The sequence below is a fragment of the Podarcis filfolensis genome (assembly GCF_964270895.1).
Source record: "Podarcis filfolensis genome assembly, chromosome: 9".
In the NCBI taxonomy this organism is placed as follows: Eukaryota; Metazoa; Chordata; class Lepidosauria; order Squamata; family Lacertidae; genus Podarcis; species Podarcis filfolensis.
The window spans coordinates 33,115,612-33,133,374 of NC_139610.1; the positions used below are offsets into that span (position 1 = coordinate 33,115,612).

A 17,763-nucleotide genomic window follows, 5' to 3' on the forward strand; every position below is an offset into this window, starting at 1 on the left:
GGGTACCAGTCATTTAAAACAGACACAGACATCTGTGTGCTGTGAAGGCAGCAGTCTTTACCCCAGTAGAGGAAAAAAAACCGCGGCAACAAATAGGCAGTTATATTTAAAGGCAGTCTGCTGAATAGTAACCAAACAACAACCATCCCTTTTCAAAGCTTCTGCAAGGGATCCCTACGGTCCAGATACTAATTGTGCAGCGTTATCCCTTGTCATTGCACGTTGCTGGGCGGAGATCTGCCATCTTCCTGCACCCCCCGTCCCAAGGTTACCTACAGGAGAAGGGGAGTGTTCCCTAGTGGCTAAGCCTCTCCCGCCCCCCACCCCCACCCCGGTGCCCCCTCTAGGTTCTGCAAGCGACCTTCGTCGGCTACGGAGAGGAGGGAGGAGGAGGATAGTCGCATTTTCACAGCAGCTTGGCTCGACCTTGAGCATGCTCAGTGGCGCTCTGACCTACTTATGCACGCCGAAGCCGGGGAGTTCTGGGGCTGCCGCTTTCACTGCGCGAGGGAGCCGGCGACGGCGCTGCGGCTTTCGGGGGAGGCGCGCAGGGCGCGCGCGCGTGGAATGCTGCAGCGTCCCGACGTTCCACGGTGGAACCTTCGTGGACACGCCGGCGTTCCAAAATCGAACGCGTCGCCCGTCAAGCTGCTCGAGGCGCAGCGGCGGAGCTCGTAAGGACGACTGCGGTCCAGAAGCCGGGACTGCAGGAAGGAAGCCGCCGCTGCGAGCACTCCTGTATCCCATTCCCTTTGCCGTATCGCCGGGCGCAGTGGCGGCGAGTAACGTCGGGACGGTGATTTGCAGGTAAAAAGAGAGCGAGAAAGAAAAGTGGGGAGAGTTCGCCTTTCCAACTACGCTGACGCTTACTAGCGAAGTGAGGTGGGGGTGGTTGGGGAGAGAGAGAGAGAGAGAGAGAGAGAGAGAGAGAGAGAGAGGATGTTTTCAGGAGAATGACTGCTCTGGTCGCTCTGTTTGTTGCAACTTGTAGGAGTGTGGCGCCCGAAACAGGTTTTGATGGTGGTGATGAAACCGTGGAAAGTCGACGTGAGACTCGGGCAGGGCTTCTGCGGTGCCAGAGCAGGGAGCTATTTAATGTGTCACATTGATCTTACCGCCTTTCTTCGGGCGAAAGCGCTCCAGGCGATCTCCATGCTAAGGCAGCCGCCTACCTGGCTGGGAGAAAACGAATCCGAGCTCAGTGGGACTTACTTCTGAGTAGACGTGTGTAGGGTGGTTCTGTAAGAGGCAACGGGATAGGAAGGGGAAAGGAGAGGAGGATGTGTGCCTCTGTTTGGTAGCAAGATTCATTTGGTCTAAGTCATATGGGAGTAAAACAAAAAGAAAATGAAACTTTTTAAGAGAGTGCATCTGTGCATATGCAGAATTTTGCGTGAAGAAGGAGGACTTCCAGGCCCAAAAAGGCCCAGCAGGCTTAAGTCACAATCCCTTTCTTTTAAGGAATTAAGGGTTTTTAAAGTTGGGGCTCCCAGCATCCAAAGTAAACAGCATTAGCAGTCTAGAGATTGCCTTGGATTTGATACCGTTGGTGGATATATTTGTGAGTGAGAGAACCTCAAATCCCATTCACCTACCTGAACTTTTCCTAGGAACTGGGTCCTTGAACAAACTAGACATAAGGATGATATTGTGTTGCCTTTCGAGCACTTGTTTCTGGGAAGTGGGTCTATCAGAGTTGACACCAATGAATTTGGAATATTTCTTTAGTCTCAGGCTGTGTAAAGGAATGCCAAAATTCCTTGCACTCTAGTTTGCTATGGGTTGCTTGGAATTGTAACTCTCTGAGGGGTGAACTACAGTGCCCAGAATTCTCTGAAGGGGGGATGTGTTTTCAGTGTGCTTTAAAAGTATAGTGCATGCACAACCAGGAAAAGAGAAATGTTCAGGGAGGGTTATTTAGTAAATACTGAAATGGCCAAGTACAGCTCAAAGGCCTGGAGTGAGTGCTTTTGATGGCAATCTGTGAGTATGCGACTTAGGGGTTGGGAAGCGAGTTCGTTTCATGCCTGCCTGAGAGTGTTCGGTGGAATAACAATGCAATGAAAGCGTTGCAAAAGAGAGAGATGGAAACAAACCCATCAGGTAACTCTTGGAGTTGGGTATGATGTCATGGCTAAAGCAATGTTGCACTTTGTGTTTTGAAGTTCCTTTTGTTCCTTTTGCCTCGTTGCCCAATGCAGTACATGCCTAGTTTGATCCCTGCTTGCTAGAGACTAGGGATGTTTTCTGTGGGCTGTGGGTGGCCCAATATCCAAAAGAGGGTTTATACTAATGTTGCCATAAACTTAACTAAGAAACACACTAAGGGTCCCTTAACCTTCACCCAGCCCAAACTTGATAATTTGAACTTGGTGTTTAATTTCTCATCCATTTCTCTGAAGCAGTAAATGCAAGCAAATAACCTTTTCAAATTGGGATTTTGCAAAAGTCCTTGAATTTAATTTGAACTGTCTGCTATCTTTCAGCACTTTTAATTAAAAGTGTTTCTTATTAGAATAGTTCCACAAGATGCTTATCTGGATACTGTAAATGGCCTAAAGGAGCAGCCATGCAGTTTCATGCTTTTCACAGCAACCTGACATTATCCACTTCAGCAGTACAAACCCTGCAATGAAGGGAAATCGTGTGAAACAAAGCAGACAAGAGCATCCAACTCATTCCTATTTCATTTGTAATATATAAACTTCACTTGTGACACTATACATTTCTAAAGTTCCAATAATATCGTTGGATCTTTCAGAGAATGAAATGCAACCTTTTCAGACCCCCCCCCCCAAAAAAAAGATAACTTGTCCAATGCTGCAATTCCAGAAGCACAAGTCTTTCCCTTTTTCAAGGTCATGTCCTCTCTTTGTCTCAGAGGTACAATATCTACTTGGTTGATATGAGTTCTCGTTTTTGATGTAGATCAGTGCAACATAATTTTTTTTATCAGTGAGATTGAAGCAGCTGCCTTTGTTAGATTAGAGAAAGTTTATCAAGGCCTGTACTCTGATTCCAATAGTGGCCAGCCAGAGCTCTCCATTAATGTAAGGAAACAGACATTTCTTGTTATCTCTCTCTCAACTTAGGGGAGCTGAGAATGAAGCTTTAGCTCAGTGGTGGGTGGGTGGGTGCTTGCTTGCTTGTTTTTCCAGCAGAAGGTCTCAGGTTCCATTCTTGGCATCTCCAGGTAGGGCTGGGCAAAATACCGTATTTTTCGCTCTATAAGACGCACCAGACGCACCTAGTTTTTGGAGGAGGAAAACAAGAAAAAAAATATTCTGAATCTCAGAAGCCCGAACAACAAGAGGGATCGCAGCGAAAGCAGCAAAAGCAATGATCCCTCTTGCTGTTCTGGCTTCTGGGATAGCTGCGCAGCCTGCATTCGCTCCATAAGACGCACACACAATTTCCCTTACTTTTTAGGAGGGAAAAAGTGAGTCTTATAGAGCAAAAAATACGGTACCTGCCTGAAACCCTGGAGAATGCCTTTCAGATATTGCAGACAGTTCTAAGCTAGATGGACCGCTGGTCTAACTTGGTATATGTTCTTTCCTATTACTGAACACAGAGGCTGCCAGCGTGCTTTTAGCTCCCGTAAACGTGGGAGCTGGACCAGTGTGATTGCTGCCTTCTTTAAGGTTGTTCCTGCATCACCCCATCTACATCAGGGATGGCAAACCTGAGGCTTTGTGGAAGTGGTTGGACGCCAAGTCCCATCATCCCCAGTCAACATTTTTATACAGTATTTAAGCAAAGGTGGGGTACATGGTAATCTACCACACCAGCAATGTCCTCTCCAATTTTTTCTAGGTAGCAGTAATGTGTACATTGGACTTATAACTTGAAAGTTTCCTTAACAGGCTGCACCAGTCACTGGATCACCATGGAAGCAGCTTTCCCACGCAACTGATCTACTGTCTCATATATGAGCCATTCTCTCACTTTACTTTGTTGGTGTTACATGTATCTATTTTCATCTGATAAACACTGGAGGAAATTTAATATATATCTTGCTGCTGAGCCCGAATAGTAGTCCACAAGCAAAATGTGAGCAGGAACAGAGAAACATTATAATCCCAATGCACAATGTAGCCCTTAAATCCACACTGTAGGCCATAGATGCTCAATAGATTGAAAAAGCAAGTAGCTCCCAATCTACCTATCCCACAGAGCTTGGAAAAGCACTAAAGAGTTATTGCGAGCATCTATCATAAGAACAAAATCATACAGAGATCTGTGAAGAAGAAATTGCATCTGAGAAGCTGGAGCTGATGGCAGTTATGAAGCAGCACAGAGTCGCCATGGTTTATGAGAGCAGCAGGGAAAATTACAGGTTGCACCCAGGAAAAAGAGGGGAGAAGGGTTCGTGTGGTTCATGCCTTGGGCATGGGACATTTTGCTCTCAGTGTCCAATCCACATGCAAAAGCTAGCCTGACTGGCAATGGACTCTGACTTCAACACAGCACATCCTCCACCTACTTGAAAGCAGCAAGCTAGTTTAGGGGGTGCAAGGCAGGCTGTGTGACACACACAGCTCTGTCCTTGAACACCTTGCCACTGCTCCCCATTCCTTAACATTTGCCACCTGAAGCAGCTGCCTCACTCTGCCAAGTGGTAAGAAATGAGTTCTAGGGCTTGCATTCATAGCTGCTTCCAGAACATTAGTACACACCTACCATCCTCACTGGGAAGCCACAGCTATTAATCTTTCCCGCTCCCCACATAATAATCACATAGGAAGTGGACCTGACAAGGTAAAGTAGCCGACACAGGCCATTACTCTTCTTCAGCAACTGTAGACCTGGTTTATGACCTACGCCAACATCTTTCCAAAGTCAGAGAGTTGCTTACAGCCCATGGATATTTCAAGGCCCATCCTGCTGAGCCTGAGATACGGTGTATTTCTTAAACAATGGCAACAATACCACTGGGGGTAGCAAATCAAGGATTATAGAAATCAAAAGAATTATATATGATCTTGGCATTGCAACTCAGTGGAAAACAGCCCCAAATCTTACACTGGATGCTTGGTATTGCTCACTCAGGAGTATAGCTATAATGGAGAAAATCACACATAATTTGAGATTTTGACATGGACTAGAACCTCCAGACCCTTTTTATATGATTTGGCATTCCTTGATGGCATATGCAGTGGAGCCTTAATTTTCAAGACAAGCCTTGTCACAAACCAGACAATTCTGGAACTATTTGATACCTGATAAATTAGATAGTCTTTACTTGGACTTCATTATTTTAACTCATTGTTTTGTTTTTCATCTTTTAATTGTTGTCTGTTGTTATAATTGTTATCTCTGTTTTATACACGTTATAACATGAAATAACAATTAAAAAAACTTTTTTAAAAAAAGGATTATAGAAGTGAAGCAAGTTTCTTGCCAAGGATGTGGTAGACCCACACTGTAGATCTCTTATTGTAAGGATCCACATAAACCTCAGTCCGTCCCTGCAGTCCCTTGGTTTTCATAAAATATTAGCAAAGGCTGTGATTTTGTTCAGATTTAGCCCCGATTAAACTGTGCTCATAAAAAAGCCATTGTAGCCACTTCACTATAAATACCTTGTTGGAAAAGAGCTGAGAAGTGCTGAGAAGTGTTTTGTTTACAATGTAATAACCAATGTTTGGGGACTGGATAAAGTATGTCCGTATACAACAGCTTTATTGTCCAAAAGTTCTGGGTTTCTCCCAGATGCCTTGGCACTTCAGTAAAAGAGAATGTACTGTCTTTGCCCGTGTTAAATAATAAAATCATTTTAGATAAGCATTCATAGGCCTAGTTTGCAAGGAAGAGCTTGAGAGCTTTATATTGGGTGGATAAAACTAGAAACAAAATGAAGTGCAGATGAGAATGTGAAAACTTTTCATCTTATAACTCAAAAGAAAGCATTATGCATAGGCCTGTGTTCAAATATAGGGGAGTGTTAAAATCCTGCAGTTTAATTAATTTGGGGTTCTTTCACCTCAATGAAAAGTGAATGACCCACTTTGCATCCTTACACTAAAGTGTTAGGGGTGTTCTTCATGTATGTATTCGGAATGTGTTTGCTCCAACAAATAGAAAAGTATTGTTGCCGTTTCCTTTGGCAAAGAGCAAACACATGAGAAACGCTTTTGGTTGAAAATGACTCTGCTTTGTGTTTAAAAAAATACAGAACAGGTCTATCAACAGCTATTGGCCAATCCTGTTTTAGCTAGCTAGAGCTTACAAATTCATGGTTAGCAAGTCGATGAATTCTTGTTGCTTGTGGGTGGGGGACAAATAATATGACAGCGTTGCTGCCTTCAATCCTGTTAGAGGCCTTCCTGGAAGCTTCAGGCTCTGGGCCATCTCCAGCTATAAGGTCACTTCAAACAGCATTACTACTACAGGTGTAAATACACCCTAAGACTTCATTCCCCGCAAACTATATGAGGATTCCTGAGTACTTTTGCAAAGTCCATTGTTTTCCTAGAGCTCCAAATCTGCCTTCATTCCTACTGCAGCCTCAAAACTAGTAAATATATTAGTTTTGTCATGCTAATTATTGACTTAAAACAATTATTCTAAAGTTGCAAGTATTAACTTGCTCAGATTAGATTTAATAACTGCTTATGAACTGCTTCTGATGTTTCAGAAACTGGTCCTAATCACAAAACTGGTAATCAGTCTCCTTGTATCTGTCTTATGATATTGGAATGAGGAAAGACCATTCATTAACACCTGGTAGTTACATGTGCCCCTGGGGTCCTGTGGGAGGAAGGACAGGATATATATCAAATAAATAATAATGATAATTAAAAAAATAATAATACATGCAACATACAGAAATAGGTCTACGCTCTTAAGCCCTAGATATTAGAGCTGAGTTGAAGGTTCCATCTCAGAACCTTTCTTTTGAAGATTTGTGTATGGAGAAGTATGTGTAGGTAGGGAATGGAAAGAAATTTAGGGAGATTTTGAAGACTGCAGATCAACAGATGCTGCAATTCTGTGAACATAGAGTGGGCTTGCCATGTTCCTCCATGAAGCCTCACTTGGAGCGACACTGACTAAGGATTGGGAAGAAATTCAGCTGAGTGTGCGTTTAAAGGCACAGCTACCTAATTTGCACTTTCAAAACCACATGTGAAGCAAAACACAGCCGCCTTCAAAATTCACACTTCCGAATTTTGCAGTGCAAGTAATGTGTACAAAAATACACATACTAGGATAATGTGTGCATATGTTAGTGAAAACAACACACAAAATATATCTCTGTTAGGAAATTGATTTCCAAAAGTGTGTATATAGTATAAAAAAATGCATATAAACATGTTCAGATAAATTCACACTAAAATATTGATGAATTTTCAAGTTCTTTAAAAATGCAAAGTGATGTGGTGAACTGAACTTAAAACGAGAAACTGAGAAACTGATTGGTACCGAAATTAACAGATTAGCCTATCCTTCTGACATAATGTCATTCCACTGAGCATTATGGGTATACATGGTAATTGGCCAGAGAGCTGCTGCTGCTGCTACAACAGCAACACTGAATTATTACTATTATTGATTAAATTTGTTTGTTGCTTTAGCTTGCCCAAGGCAACCAAAAGCAACTTGCAAACAAACAAGCCAAAAACAAAACCCACACAGGTACATTGAAACCATTAAAAACATTCTGTTGTTGTTTAGTCATTTAGTTGTGTCCGACTCTTTGTGACCCCATGGACCAGAGCACGCCAGGCACCCCTGTCTTCCACCGCCTCCCGCAGCTTGGTCAAACTCATGCTGGTAGCCTCGAGAACACTGTCCAACCATCTCGTCCTCTGTCGTCCCCTTCTCCTTGTGCCCTCCATCTTTCCCAACATCAGGGACTTTTCCAGGGAATCTTCTCTTCTCATGTGGTGGCCGAAGTATTGGAGCCTCAGCTTCACTCTAGTGGAGAGTTTTGACCAAACGTCATCCACCTGGAGCAGGAACCGGCAAGCCACTCCAGTATCCCTGCCAAGAAAACTCCATGGACAAAGACAAAAACATTCTACCCACTTCTAATAGCCCACAGATAGTTAAAGGCCAAAAGCCAGGTTATAAAGGAATTGTTTTGCATGACACCTAAAGCTATATAAGAAGTGGGGTATAGAGCTTCTGCTCCCAGGAAACTAAAAATTCATAGAATTTTTTCCCATCCCCAAACAAATCCCTGAACACACCCCTCCAATTTCACTGCCTACGAATGGGTCTTCGGAAGTGGGGCGGTATTGTGCAGATTTGTTCTCTCTCCTTTGTGAGTATCAGAGCCTTTTGTTGAAACATTACCTTTTATGAGAACTACAAACTGTTCAGTGAATTAAAAAAAAAAGCTTGAGGAAATGTAACACTATTGTCAATAGTAACACTTTGTGGTCTTGTAAAAGGAGTTAATCGCTTTTTTTGAGAATGTGTGCAAGTTCCTTAAGAACAGTCTCCACCTAACAACCAGGAGGATTATAAATGTTTGATTAAGGATGTTTGACCTGTAGGCCCAAGTCAGAAATACGCTTGCACCTTAGTTTGAAATAGTGATAGCACCCAAACCTGTAATTTGGGATGACCTTGCTGAACCCTTGGGTTCAGTTTCTGTTGCAGTATTTGCCTTTTCCTTTCCCACCCCAACCTGGGTAGCAGGACAGAGAGGTCTCTCACTGAGTCCTTGGTTAGGCCTTCAGCTCTGCTACAGCAGTGCCCATCTCAATATAAGAAACAGTATAGGATGCTGTTTTGAATGCTTGCAACACAAACCACTGGAAATGTAGCTCCCATTATTCTACTAAATACAACAGATGCTCTGAGGACTATATTTACTATGAGTTGTATTCAAAGTAGCACTAAGTGGCTGGGGCAAGCCAGTCAGATGAGTGGGGTACAATTCTTCTTCCTCTTCTTCTTCTTCTTCTTCTTCTTATTATTATTATTATTAAGCTCCTTGTGCAAGTGGAACTTCTGTCTGCCCAATTGGACTTCTTCCATTCTCCCCCCCCCAGACCCCCTAATTCTGTTCTGGCAGATCCCCCAACACTCTGGATCAGATTTGGGATTGCCATGGGGTCAGGGTCCTGTTGTGGAAGTCGTTCCGCTCACACAATTATTCAGTTGAATACTGCCCTATAATTCCTCGCATTTGGGGATACCTCTGCAGCTGCACCAACGTCTTAACAGGAGCCCTGCCACAAAGTTGCTCCCACTGTTGTTGCTCCCTGGTAAGCTTTTGAGAAAGGGAAGTAGTGGCAGACGGCTTGGAGAGATGGCCTCAGGGTAAAACCCATTGCAAATTATCACTAAGCTGGGACTGTTGATAGTACTTCTGAGCCCAAACACCTTGTTACACAAGCAGGTCTCCTCCAACCCCATGGCTGTTTTGAAAAATTGGATGGATTGGTGTCCTTTAGTTCTTTGTTTGTTCCCTTCGTTTAAGCTCCTTAAGTTTAGGTATCTATAGCCAGACATGAGTTAATAGCAAGTATGTATAATAATAATGCAGGAATGACAAATACTCTCTAGGCACTGTTCGCCGTCCTGGAATCTTGTGTTGGTTCCTCCATACGCTCTGGAGACCAGAGGCCAACAGGGCCTATAAATCTTATCAAGGAACCGTGAAACCTCAATATCCCTGATTTTTACGGTTCTTCTCCCTCTTGCTGCCTTTTTTTGTTGCCATGCCCTGTTGATTCTTCTTGCCTATGCAGGAGGTAAGGAACTTTGGGATTCATTCTCAAGAGAGAGAGTCTTTCTCTTTCTGTATTTCACATCGCAAACTATAGGGTTTCCCCTAGAATACACTCTGTATATGAGGACTCTCTCAGGCCACACCAATCACCAGAGCTGCGTTGCACCTTCTTCTTATGTGTTTTTGCCTGTCTGTAGTGTGTCCTTGCACTCTGACCATGCTTCTTGTTTGACTGGAGAGAGGGAAGTGTAAGTGTGAAGAAACTAACTCACCATACAAAGGTAAAATTCATATGTCTTGCTCCTCCCACTTTTGCATCTGGCCCTGTGCACCACTTTCATATGGTCACCTGGAAGGTTGTCTTGAAAAGGATTTGGACGCTGGACTGAAAACGTTGCCCTGCTCCTGTTCTAGAGGAAGGCCTGGTCCAGCAGCTCACCAGAATATACTGCTTGCCTTATTCCAACACTGATTTTGATATGGCTCTAGCAAATCTTATGAGATCTACCAAAGTCTCTAGACACCTCATATAGATAAAGGGATATAGCTTTGTCTTTCTCTTCCTAGTAAGGTAAAGGGACCCCTGACCATTAGGTCCAGTCGTGGCCGACTCTGGGGTTGCGGCACTCATCTCACTTTATTGGCCAAGGGAGCCGGCGTACAGCTTCCGGGTCATGTGGCCAGCATGACTAAGCCACTTCTGGCGATCCAGAGCAGCGCACAGAAACGCCGTTTACCTTCCCGCCAGAGTGGTACCTATTTATCTATTTGCACTTTGACGTGCTTTTGAACTGCTAGGTTGGCAGGAGCAGGGACTGAGCAATGGGAGCTCACCCCATCGCAGGGATTCGAACCGCCGACCTTCTGAATGGCAAATCCTAGGCTCTGTGGTTTAACCCACAGCACCACCAGCATCCCATCTTTTCCTAGTAGCAATGCACTATTGTCCTGTAACAAGTCAAGCCCTTTTGGACACCTGGAACTCAATAAAATGTACCACTTTCCATGTTTGGATCTTGCTTCTTGCTTCTCTTTTAGGAAAGGAAGCATGGAGGATAAGCACACAAAATTAGATTTGCTCCTTATTCCTGTCTCTGACTAATGGCTGATTCATTACGCGCACTGGAAAACAGAAGGGTGTTGTTGCCTGCGCATTGCTGAACCATAGGAAGCATATGAAATAGGAATAGATGAAAGAGTTCCCTAGCAGGTGCAGATTGTATTTCTCTAACCACTGAGTGTCTGCAAACAGGGATTAGGCGCAATGGCTTCCAGATCAGAGCATGGCTTCCGTAAACAGAGCCCTGAGCCCTAGCAAATCTTTTTTGGGAAATTAAACACTGGAAACAGTTAAATGGGGGGGGGAGAGGCAAGTGGTGTGGCAGGGAGGTTGCAGGCAGAAGATGTGGGGAATTAGCCCAAGAGTCCTGATTTTGCATTTCTCTCCTTCATTCTTAACAATAAGAGGGATTTAACTGCCTGATACATATGTGGTGTTAACGTGCATATATTCCACATGCACTGCAGCTTTGAAGAAGCAGCTGTACTCAAAGTCATTGCCTGGGGTATTCTTGTAATGAGTTAAACAAATATCTAATAAAGAGATACAGCTGTTTCTGGAATAATAGCTTTGTGTACCAAGCTACAGAGAGTGACTTGCCCGCCCTCATAAATAAACAGGGCTTCTAAATAAATCCAGATGATTTATGCAGCTGTCGTATTCACAAGCCCCTCAGAACTCCTCTAAAGAATAGATGAAATCAACCAAGCAAGGAACTAAGTGAACTTTTTTTAAAAAAAAAAAAGACCTTCATCAAAAAGTATTTATTAAAAAAAAAATCTTCACCTCAGCTGCAGAGTGTCGTTTCTGTTTACCAGATTTTTACCAGCAGAGCAATATTGTTTAAAAGGCATGCAGATAAATTTCAACACAAAAAATCCACTAAACCATTTTCATACAGAAAAAGTATGTTTCTTTATGGAAGAACTTTACTATTTTCTTTTCTTCTCTTTCTTTTTTATTTCAGCCTTAGCACTGATGCAGATGTTATATAAAACTCTGGGGACTGCAGATGTGGGAATTTTTCATGCTTCTGAATCCTAGCCCCCCAGTAATGTTTCCGGACAGCAGCTCTCATCATGTCTGACCATTGGCTATGTTGTCTGGGGCTGATGGAAGTTGGAGGTCAACAATATCTGGAGAGACACTTGAGCCCTAGGGGCTTCAAAGATTGCTGCTCCCATACAAACCCACCTGGAATGCATGGATTCGACTAAGAGTCCTCCCCGCCCCCATCCGTGCCTTGAGCATTATAATTTTTTTGGAAACACGAAAGTGATTTATGCATCCATAATCCAATTCATAACCATCCTATAGGTGATATCCAGCATTAATCATGCTCAGAGTAGATCCATCGAAATCAGTAGACATGTTACTTAAGTTCATTGATTTCAATGGGTCTCCTTTTGAGGATGACTAATGTTGGAATCACAGAGCCTAGGGCTTGCCAATCAGAAGGTCGGTGGTTCGAATCCCCATGACAGGGTGAGCTGCCGTTGCTCAGTCCCTGCTCCTTGCAACCTAGCAGTTCAAAAGCATGTCAAAGTGCAAGTAGATAAATAGGTACCACTCCGGAGGGAAGGTAAACGGCGTTTCCGTGCGCTGCTCTGGTTCGCCAGAAGTGGCTTAGTCATGCTGGCCACATGACCCGGAAGCTGTACGCCGGCTCCCTCGGCCAATAAAGCGAGATGAGTGCCTCAACCCCAGAGTTGGTCACGACTGGACCTAATGGTCAGGGGTCCCTTTAGCTTTTAATGTTGGAATGTAATGTGTGATGACATTTAGGGCACAATCCTGTGGTCACTAAGAAGGCATCCCGGGAGCCATGGGATTTTGCAGTGTTCCTTCCACTATTCCCCCAAGATGCCCCCAGGTGGGGCTGGGGAGAGATGAAAGCCCTACAGCTGGAGTACCTCTTTCCCTTCAGGCTACCTCCTTTACTATCACAAATTCTCCCTCCCCTACTCATACTAGATTGCTCTGCCCATTGATAATGGCAAAAGGCTATTCCAAGTTGTGGTCTTTAAAAGAAAATGAAGGTGACACCTTCTGGTTTCAAGACCTGTTGTTATGATCCATATGCTGAAGGCATTTACAAGTCAAAGAAAGATTTTGCTGCGGCCATGCACAAAGAACAAAACTAAGATAACTTGGCTAACTTCATTGGTACTTGTTACTCTGCAAGTGAGCAGATAGCTAGAGAGGTGGAGGATGTTGGCTTTTTGCACATTTTATATTCTCAAGGAGAGTCCATATTCAAAGTTCAGTACTTTATAAATTGGGAAATTATTATTAGTCATGATGGTAGCACTAATAATTAATTCCCGAATCGCCTTTTACAGATCTGTCTCAAGGTGATTTGCAAACATATAAAAACCACAAACATATGTTTAAAAACATTACAAAGAACAACTGCAAATAAGGTTTGAAATGCATAACATAAGACAGAGACCTTTTCATTTGGCTGGAAAAGCTTGTCGAAATGCAACTCCTCTGCCAATTATTGCAATCATTCATTGCTTTTCAGTTGCTGCATGGAATGTGGCTGTGCGAGTATCATAAGCACTTATGCACAGTGCCTGTGGCATTGCTTGTGAAAAGCAAACACAGCCTTCTTCCTGCTCCCATGCCACTTTTACTTAATTGTTAAAAATGTTCTTGCTGCTTGTACGTCCTCCATTGTGCTATTTGGTAATTATGCAGCTCTCTGATACTTGTGTTTTAAGGGTGCTTCCAGACTGGGTGTGTGTTGTAGGTTTGGTGTTCCTCAGTTTATTTGCTTCTAGCGAAAGCTAACAGCAGCTTGGTTTTCCCCACAGCTAGGCCATACCCCGTCCTGCAGAGATTCAAATCCCTTTTGATAAGGAAATGCAGTATCACATGAAGGCTGCAATCCTAATCCCACTTTCTTGAGAGTAAGTCTCATTGACATTTTTATGATTCGGCAAAATTCCCCCCTCATGCCATTTTTACACCCGAAAACCAGCACATGTCAGGAATTTACCTGACGTATGCAAGCCTACATGTACATAATTACACTGTAAATGTTCTAGGGTGGAACTTATACAAATGTAACACCAAGGACAAAAAAATGTCCCAATAAACTTGGAAGGCAGAAGCTGTTTTGACTTCACAAGCTCATAAGAAAGAAATAAGAGTATCACTCATTTTAAATCCAAGTTTACTTTTGTTGTGCTGTTTAGTTTGTTGAGTTGTGATTCTCCAGCCCATATCCATAGGTGTAACTAAAATTACTTGAATCTGTGAGCAGATGAAAGAAATGATTATACAGTCCTTTCCCCAAAATTAATGATGCGCCTGAAAGAGATTACTATGAGAGAAGTTATTGCATCTACACTCCACCCAGAACTGCTGTTGGAGTGATTAAATACTTCATTTGCACATTGCAACATGTGATTTGTAGATGTGGCAGAGTGATGTGGCTTTAAAGCAAGCAAATTTGACTGCAGGTCCAGTGTATGGTAATAAGTATCACAAAACAGATTTGTTTGCAAAGAATGCACTCATGCCAACTGCTAAGAGAAATACTATCTGCACATGAAATAATATGTACCTGGGTAAGTTTAGCCTTGATTTGAATATACCTGCCAATTTTCCTATGATAAACATACAGTACCTTTTGTATTCCATCATGGAGTGGGGTGGGGAAAACAAATGAGACAAAACAAACAAACCCTGCTATTCCTGATTGGTAAGACTGGGGGTGGAAAGGACCCTGCCTAATATAATCCTATGCATGTCTATTCAGAAGTAAGTTACGTTCCTAGGTATAATAATAATAATAATAATAATAATAATAATAATATATTATTTATACCCCGCCCATCTGGCTGGGTTTCCCAGCTACTCTGGGCAGCTTCCAACAGAACACTAAAGTACAATAACCTATAAACATTGAAAGCTTCCTTAAACAGGGCTGCCTTCAGATGTCTTCTAAAAGTTTGGTAGTTAGTTTTCTCTTTGACATCTGGTGGGAGGGCGTTCCACACGGCAGGTGCCACTACTGAGAAGGCCCTCTGCCTGGTTCCCTGTAACTTGGCTTCTCATAGTGAGGGAACTGCCAGAAGGCCCTTGGCGCTGGACCTCAGTGTCTGGGCAGAACGATGGAGGTGGAGACGCTCCTTCAGGTATACTGGACCGAGGCCGTTTAGGTAGGAATGGACAGAGTTTCTCATTTTCCCCTAACCAGTTCTCCACATTTCCTAAGAACCCTTACTAATGAGTGATCCCCATTGAACAGAATGGGACTTACTTCCAAGTAAACATAAAGAGGATTACACTGTCAGGCTGTGTCTAAGGCTCTACACTCTCTCTAGGAAGCAAGTTCCCTTGAAGACAGTAGATCTTTCTTCTGAATAATGCATAGGATTGTACTACATCAGATCATACTGTTCGTCTGCTATATTCCTTTTTCTGCTTGCTGCAGGGAAGTTGGGAGAGGGGAAGAAAGAGATTTTATTGTGAGAAAAGGTATGCACACATGCATTTTGGCGTAGTAGCTTTCAGATGGGTGTGGTGCCATGAAAATCCTGCCACAGTATATAAGTTGAGTGTGTTTCAGTGCCTATAATTCAGCTAGCGCTAGTGAAAAGGATGGGGATGGAGAGATCCCGGAGATGATGTTGTTCAACTATAAATGGCTCATAGAGTTGGAGACAATTGCTTGCTCATATAAAAACTGTGAAAAGCCAGAGAGCTACCAATGAGTGGGACTTATTGATCACCCTTTCTAGCCTGTCATTGCCTTGAGTTCATATCGTTGCGACTGCACATTTCCAGTGAACTTTTGAACCCAATGTGTTGCCAGAAGCGGAGCTAGCTGCTCCGACACCCAGAGCGGTGCACATGCTGTACACCCGGGGGCGGGGCCATGAGGGTGGGGCAGGCGCCCCATGGGGTGAGACGCCCATGGGGGCAGAGCGACCTGTCCATGGGGGATGGAGCGAGCCACCCATGGTGGGCTGCTTCCTGGGCGGGAGCAGGGGAAGGGAGCCGGGCCACTTTGCCAGCAGCCTTCCTCCCTTCCCTCTTCCTTTTGACAGCTCAGGGGAGGCTTCCCCCCCCCCCCCGACGCAACCACGATTCCCAAGCCTCCCCCAACTTGGGAGTCGTGGCCGAATGTCACCCCCCTCAGTGATGACACCTATGGCGAACCGCCCCCCACCGCACCACCTTCTTCCACCTCTGTGTGCTGCATCAGTAAATCCTAATGTTTTGCCTTTCCTTCCAAGCCAAAATCTGTAGGTTGCATATGATAATCTTGTTTAGAAATACATTGGTTTGGATACACTTAAAACATGTCTTCATGAAATTCAGAGTCTCCTATGTCATTGTAAAGGGTTGCATTAATTAATTTGCAGGGCACAGTACCACATAAAGAAGTGGCCAAGCATTGCTTTGTTGTGTTGGGATTAATGGGGGTGTGACAACATTTTGCTTCTATAATGGTTTCTACTCTTCATTACATGACACAATCAAGGGAAGGATTACAACTGAGGGCTGTGAAAATCCTCACCAGCCATGGACTTGTTAACCATTTGAAGCTACTGGGCTAGCCTAATTTCTGCAGAAGCTTTTTGCAGACCATTCCCTTTGGTGTTTCTGCTTTTGGGCAATTCTCTCTCTCTCTCCTTTTTTTTTTTTTTTGAATTATTTTTTATTCATTTTACAATACAAAAATATAAAAACACATAACACAATTTTTCACAAATACATTTTTTGGAGTTCCCTCAGCTCTTCTGCAAATCCTCCGTTTTAGTCCTTGCTTTTGGGCAATTCTCAGGGAGGAAAGAAAAGCCTCCTGGTCCTTACAGCACTTGCTCTGGACATCAGCTGTTTGGTGTTTCCTGAAACACTAATACAGGGAGGCAGCAACAGCAGAGAGGTGCCTATTTACTCCCTGACCACATCTTCTCAAGTCCTATTGTGCTACAGCTGCTTCCAAGGATTGCTGGACTTTTCTGCCCCCGTGACTCAACTATTGATAGATTTGTCGCTCTATTAATAATATCAACCACACTGCACTGCTTTAATGGAACAGATCACAACTTACATTCTGGTTCTAGTGAAACCTTAATTGCATCGCCAGTAGAGAGGTTTTTTGCTGGATAATTAACTGCTAAAAGGTTATAATAATTCAAATGTGTTTCAGGGGTCTGCCTGCATTATAAGCTATGACCTTAGCTACATTCTGTCACACAAAAATCATGTGTGCTTAAATATTTTTGCATCCCCGCCAGCAGCCTTTTACATATGTGCTTATGTGATTACCTCTTGATGTTGTAGGATTACACCTCCCATCATCCCTGACCATTGGCCATGTTTGTTGAGTTTGATGGGAATTGGAGTCCAGAAACATCTGGAGGATACCACATTGGCTACTCATGGTGTAAGCAGGTTGGCATAGCTGGACTGGTTAAGGACATATTATTCCACTTTCAGTAATGTTCCTCACTCCCATTTGCTGATATTACTTGTCTTATTTTGCAGGGTATTATTTTCTTGGCTCTTAAAATTTCATGGATCGAGGTTAATATTACCCGTGGCTTCTTCAGGACAGTGCACTACACGATTCCTGGCCCATCCTTAAGTCTGCTCTGCAGTGCACAAGAAGACAGATGAACATGTTCAGCCGCCACCTCCTTTTGTACTATTGGACTACCGTACACCTTTCCATCTTGCCAGCAGTCTTAACAGCTGCTGAAGATGTCACGAACAGCACTTTAAACCACACTCATATGCTCTTAGGATCTTTGCCTGTGGTCGTCTCCAGAGTTGATCACATTATAGTCAAAGAAGGTTACAGTGCCTTGATTGACTGCAACGTTCAAGGTAATCCAGGGCCAGAGTACAAGTGGTACAACTCCAATGGCCGTTTGCTGAAGGAAGATGGGAATACAGGTATGTAACTGTGGAGCTAACACATGGTCCCTCTAGTGCATACATGAGATGCTACAGTTATTGTGTTACATATTTATTTTTAAAAGATATT

The 17,763-nt window shown here is 43.5% G+C and overlaps 1 protein-coding gene across 1 annotated transcript in view; it reads left to right on the plus strand.

The window, feature by feature from the left end:
• The window catches only part of AADAT (aminoadipate aminotransferase), a 78,127-nt gene extending 60,598 nt beyond the window's left edge, over positions 1-17,529 (plus strand). Inside the window, exon 29 of the mRNA XM_083572161.1 lies at positions 17,262-17,529. Within this exon, the coding sequence (XP_083428287.1) occupies positions 17,262-17,393 (132 nt within the window). The 3' untranslated portion in view covers positions 17,394-17,529. The remainder of the gene's footprint in view (positions 1-17,261) is intronic.
• Positions 17,530-17,763: the final 234 nt, after the last annotated feature.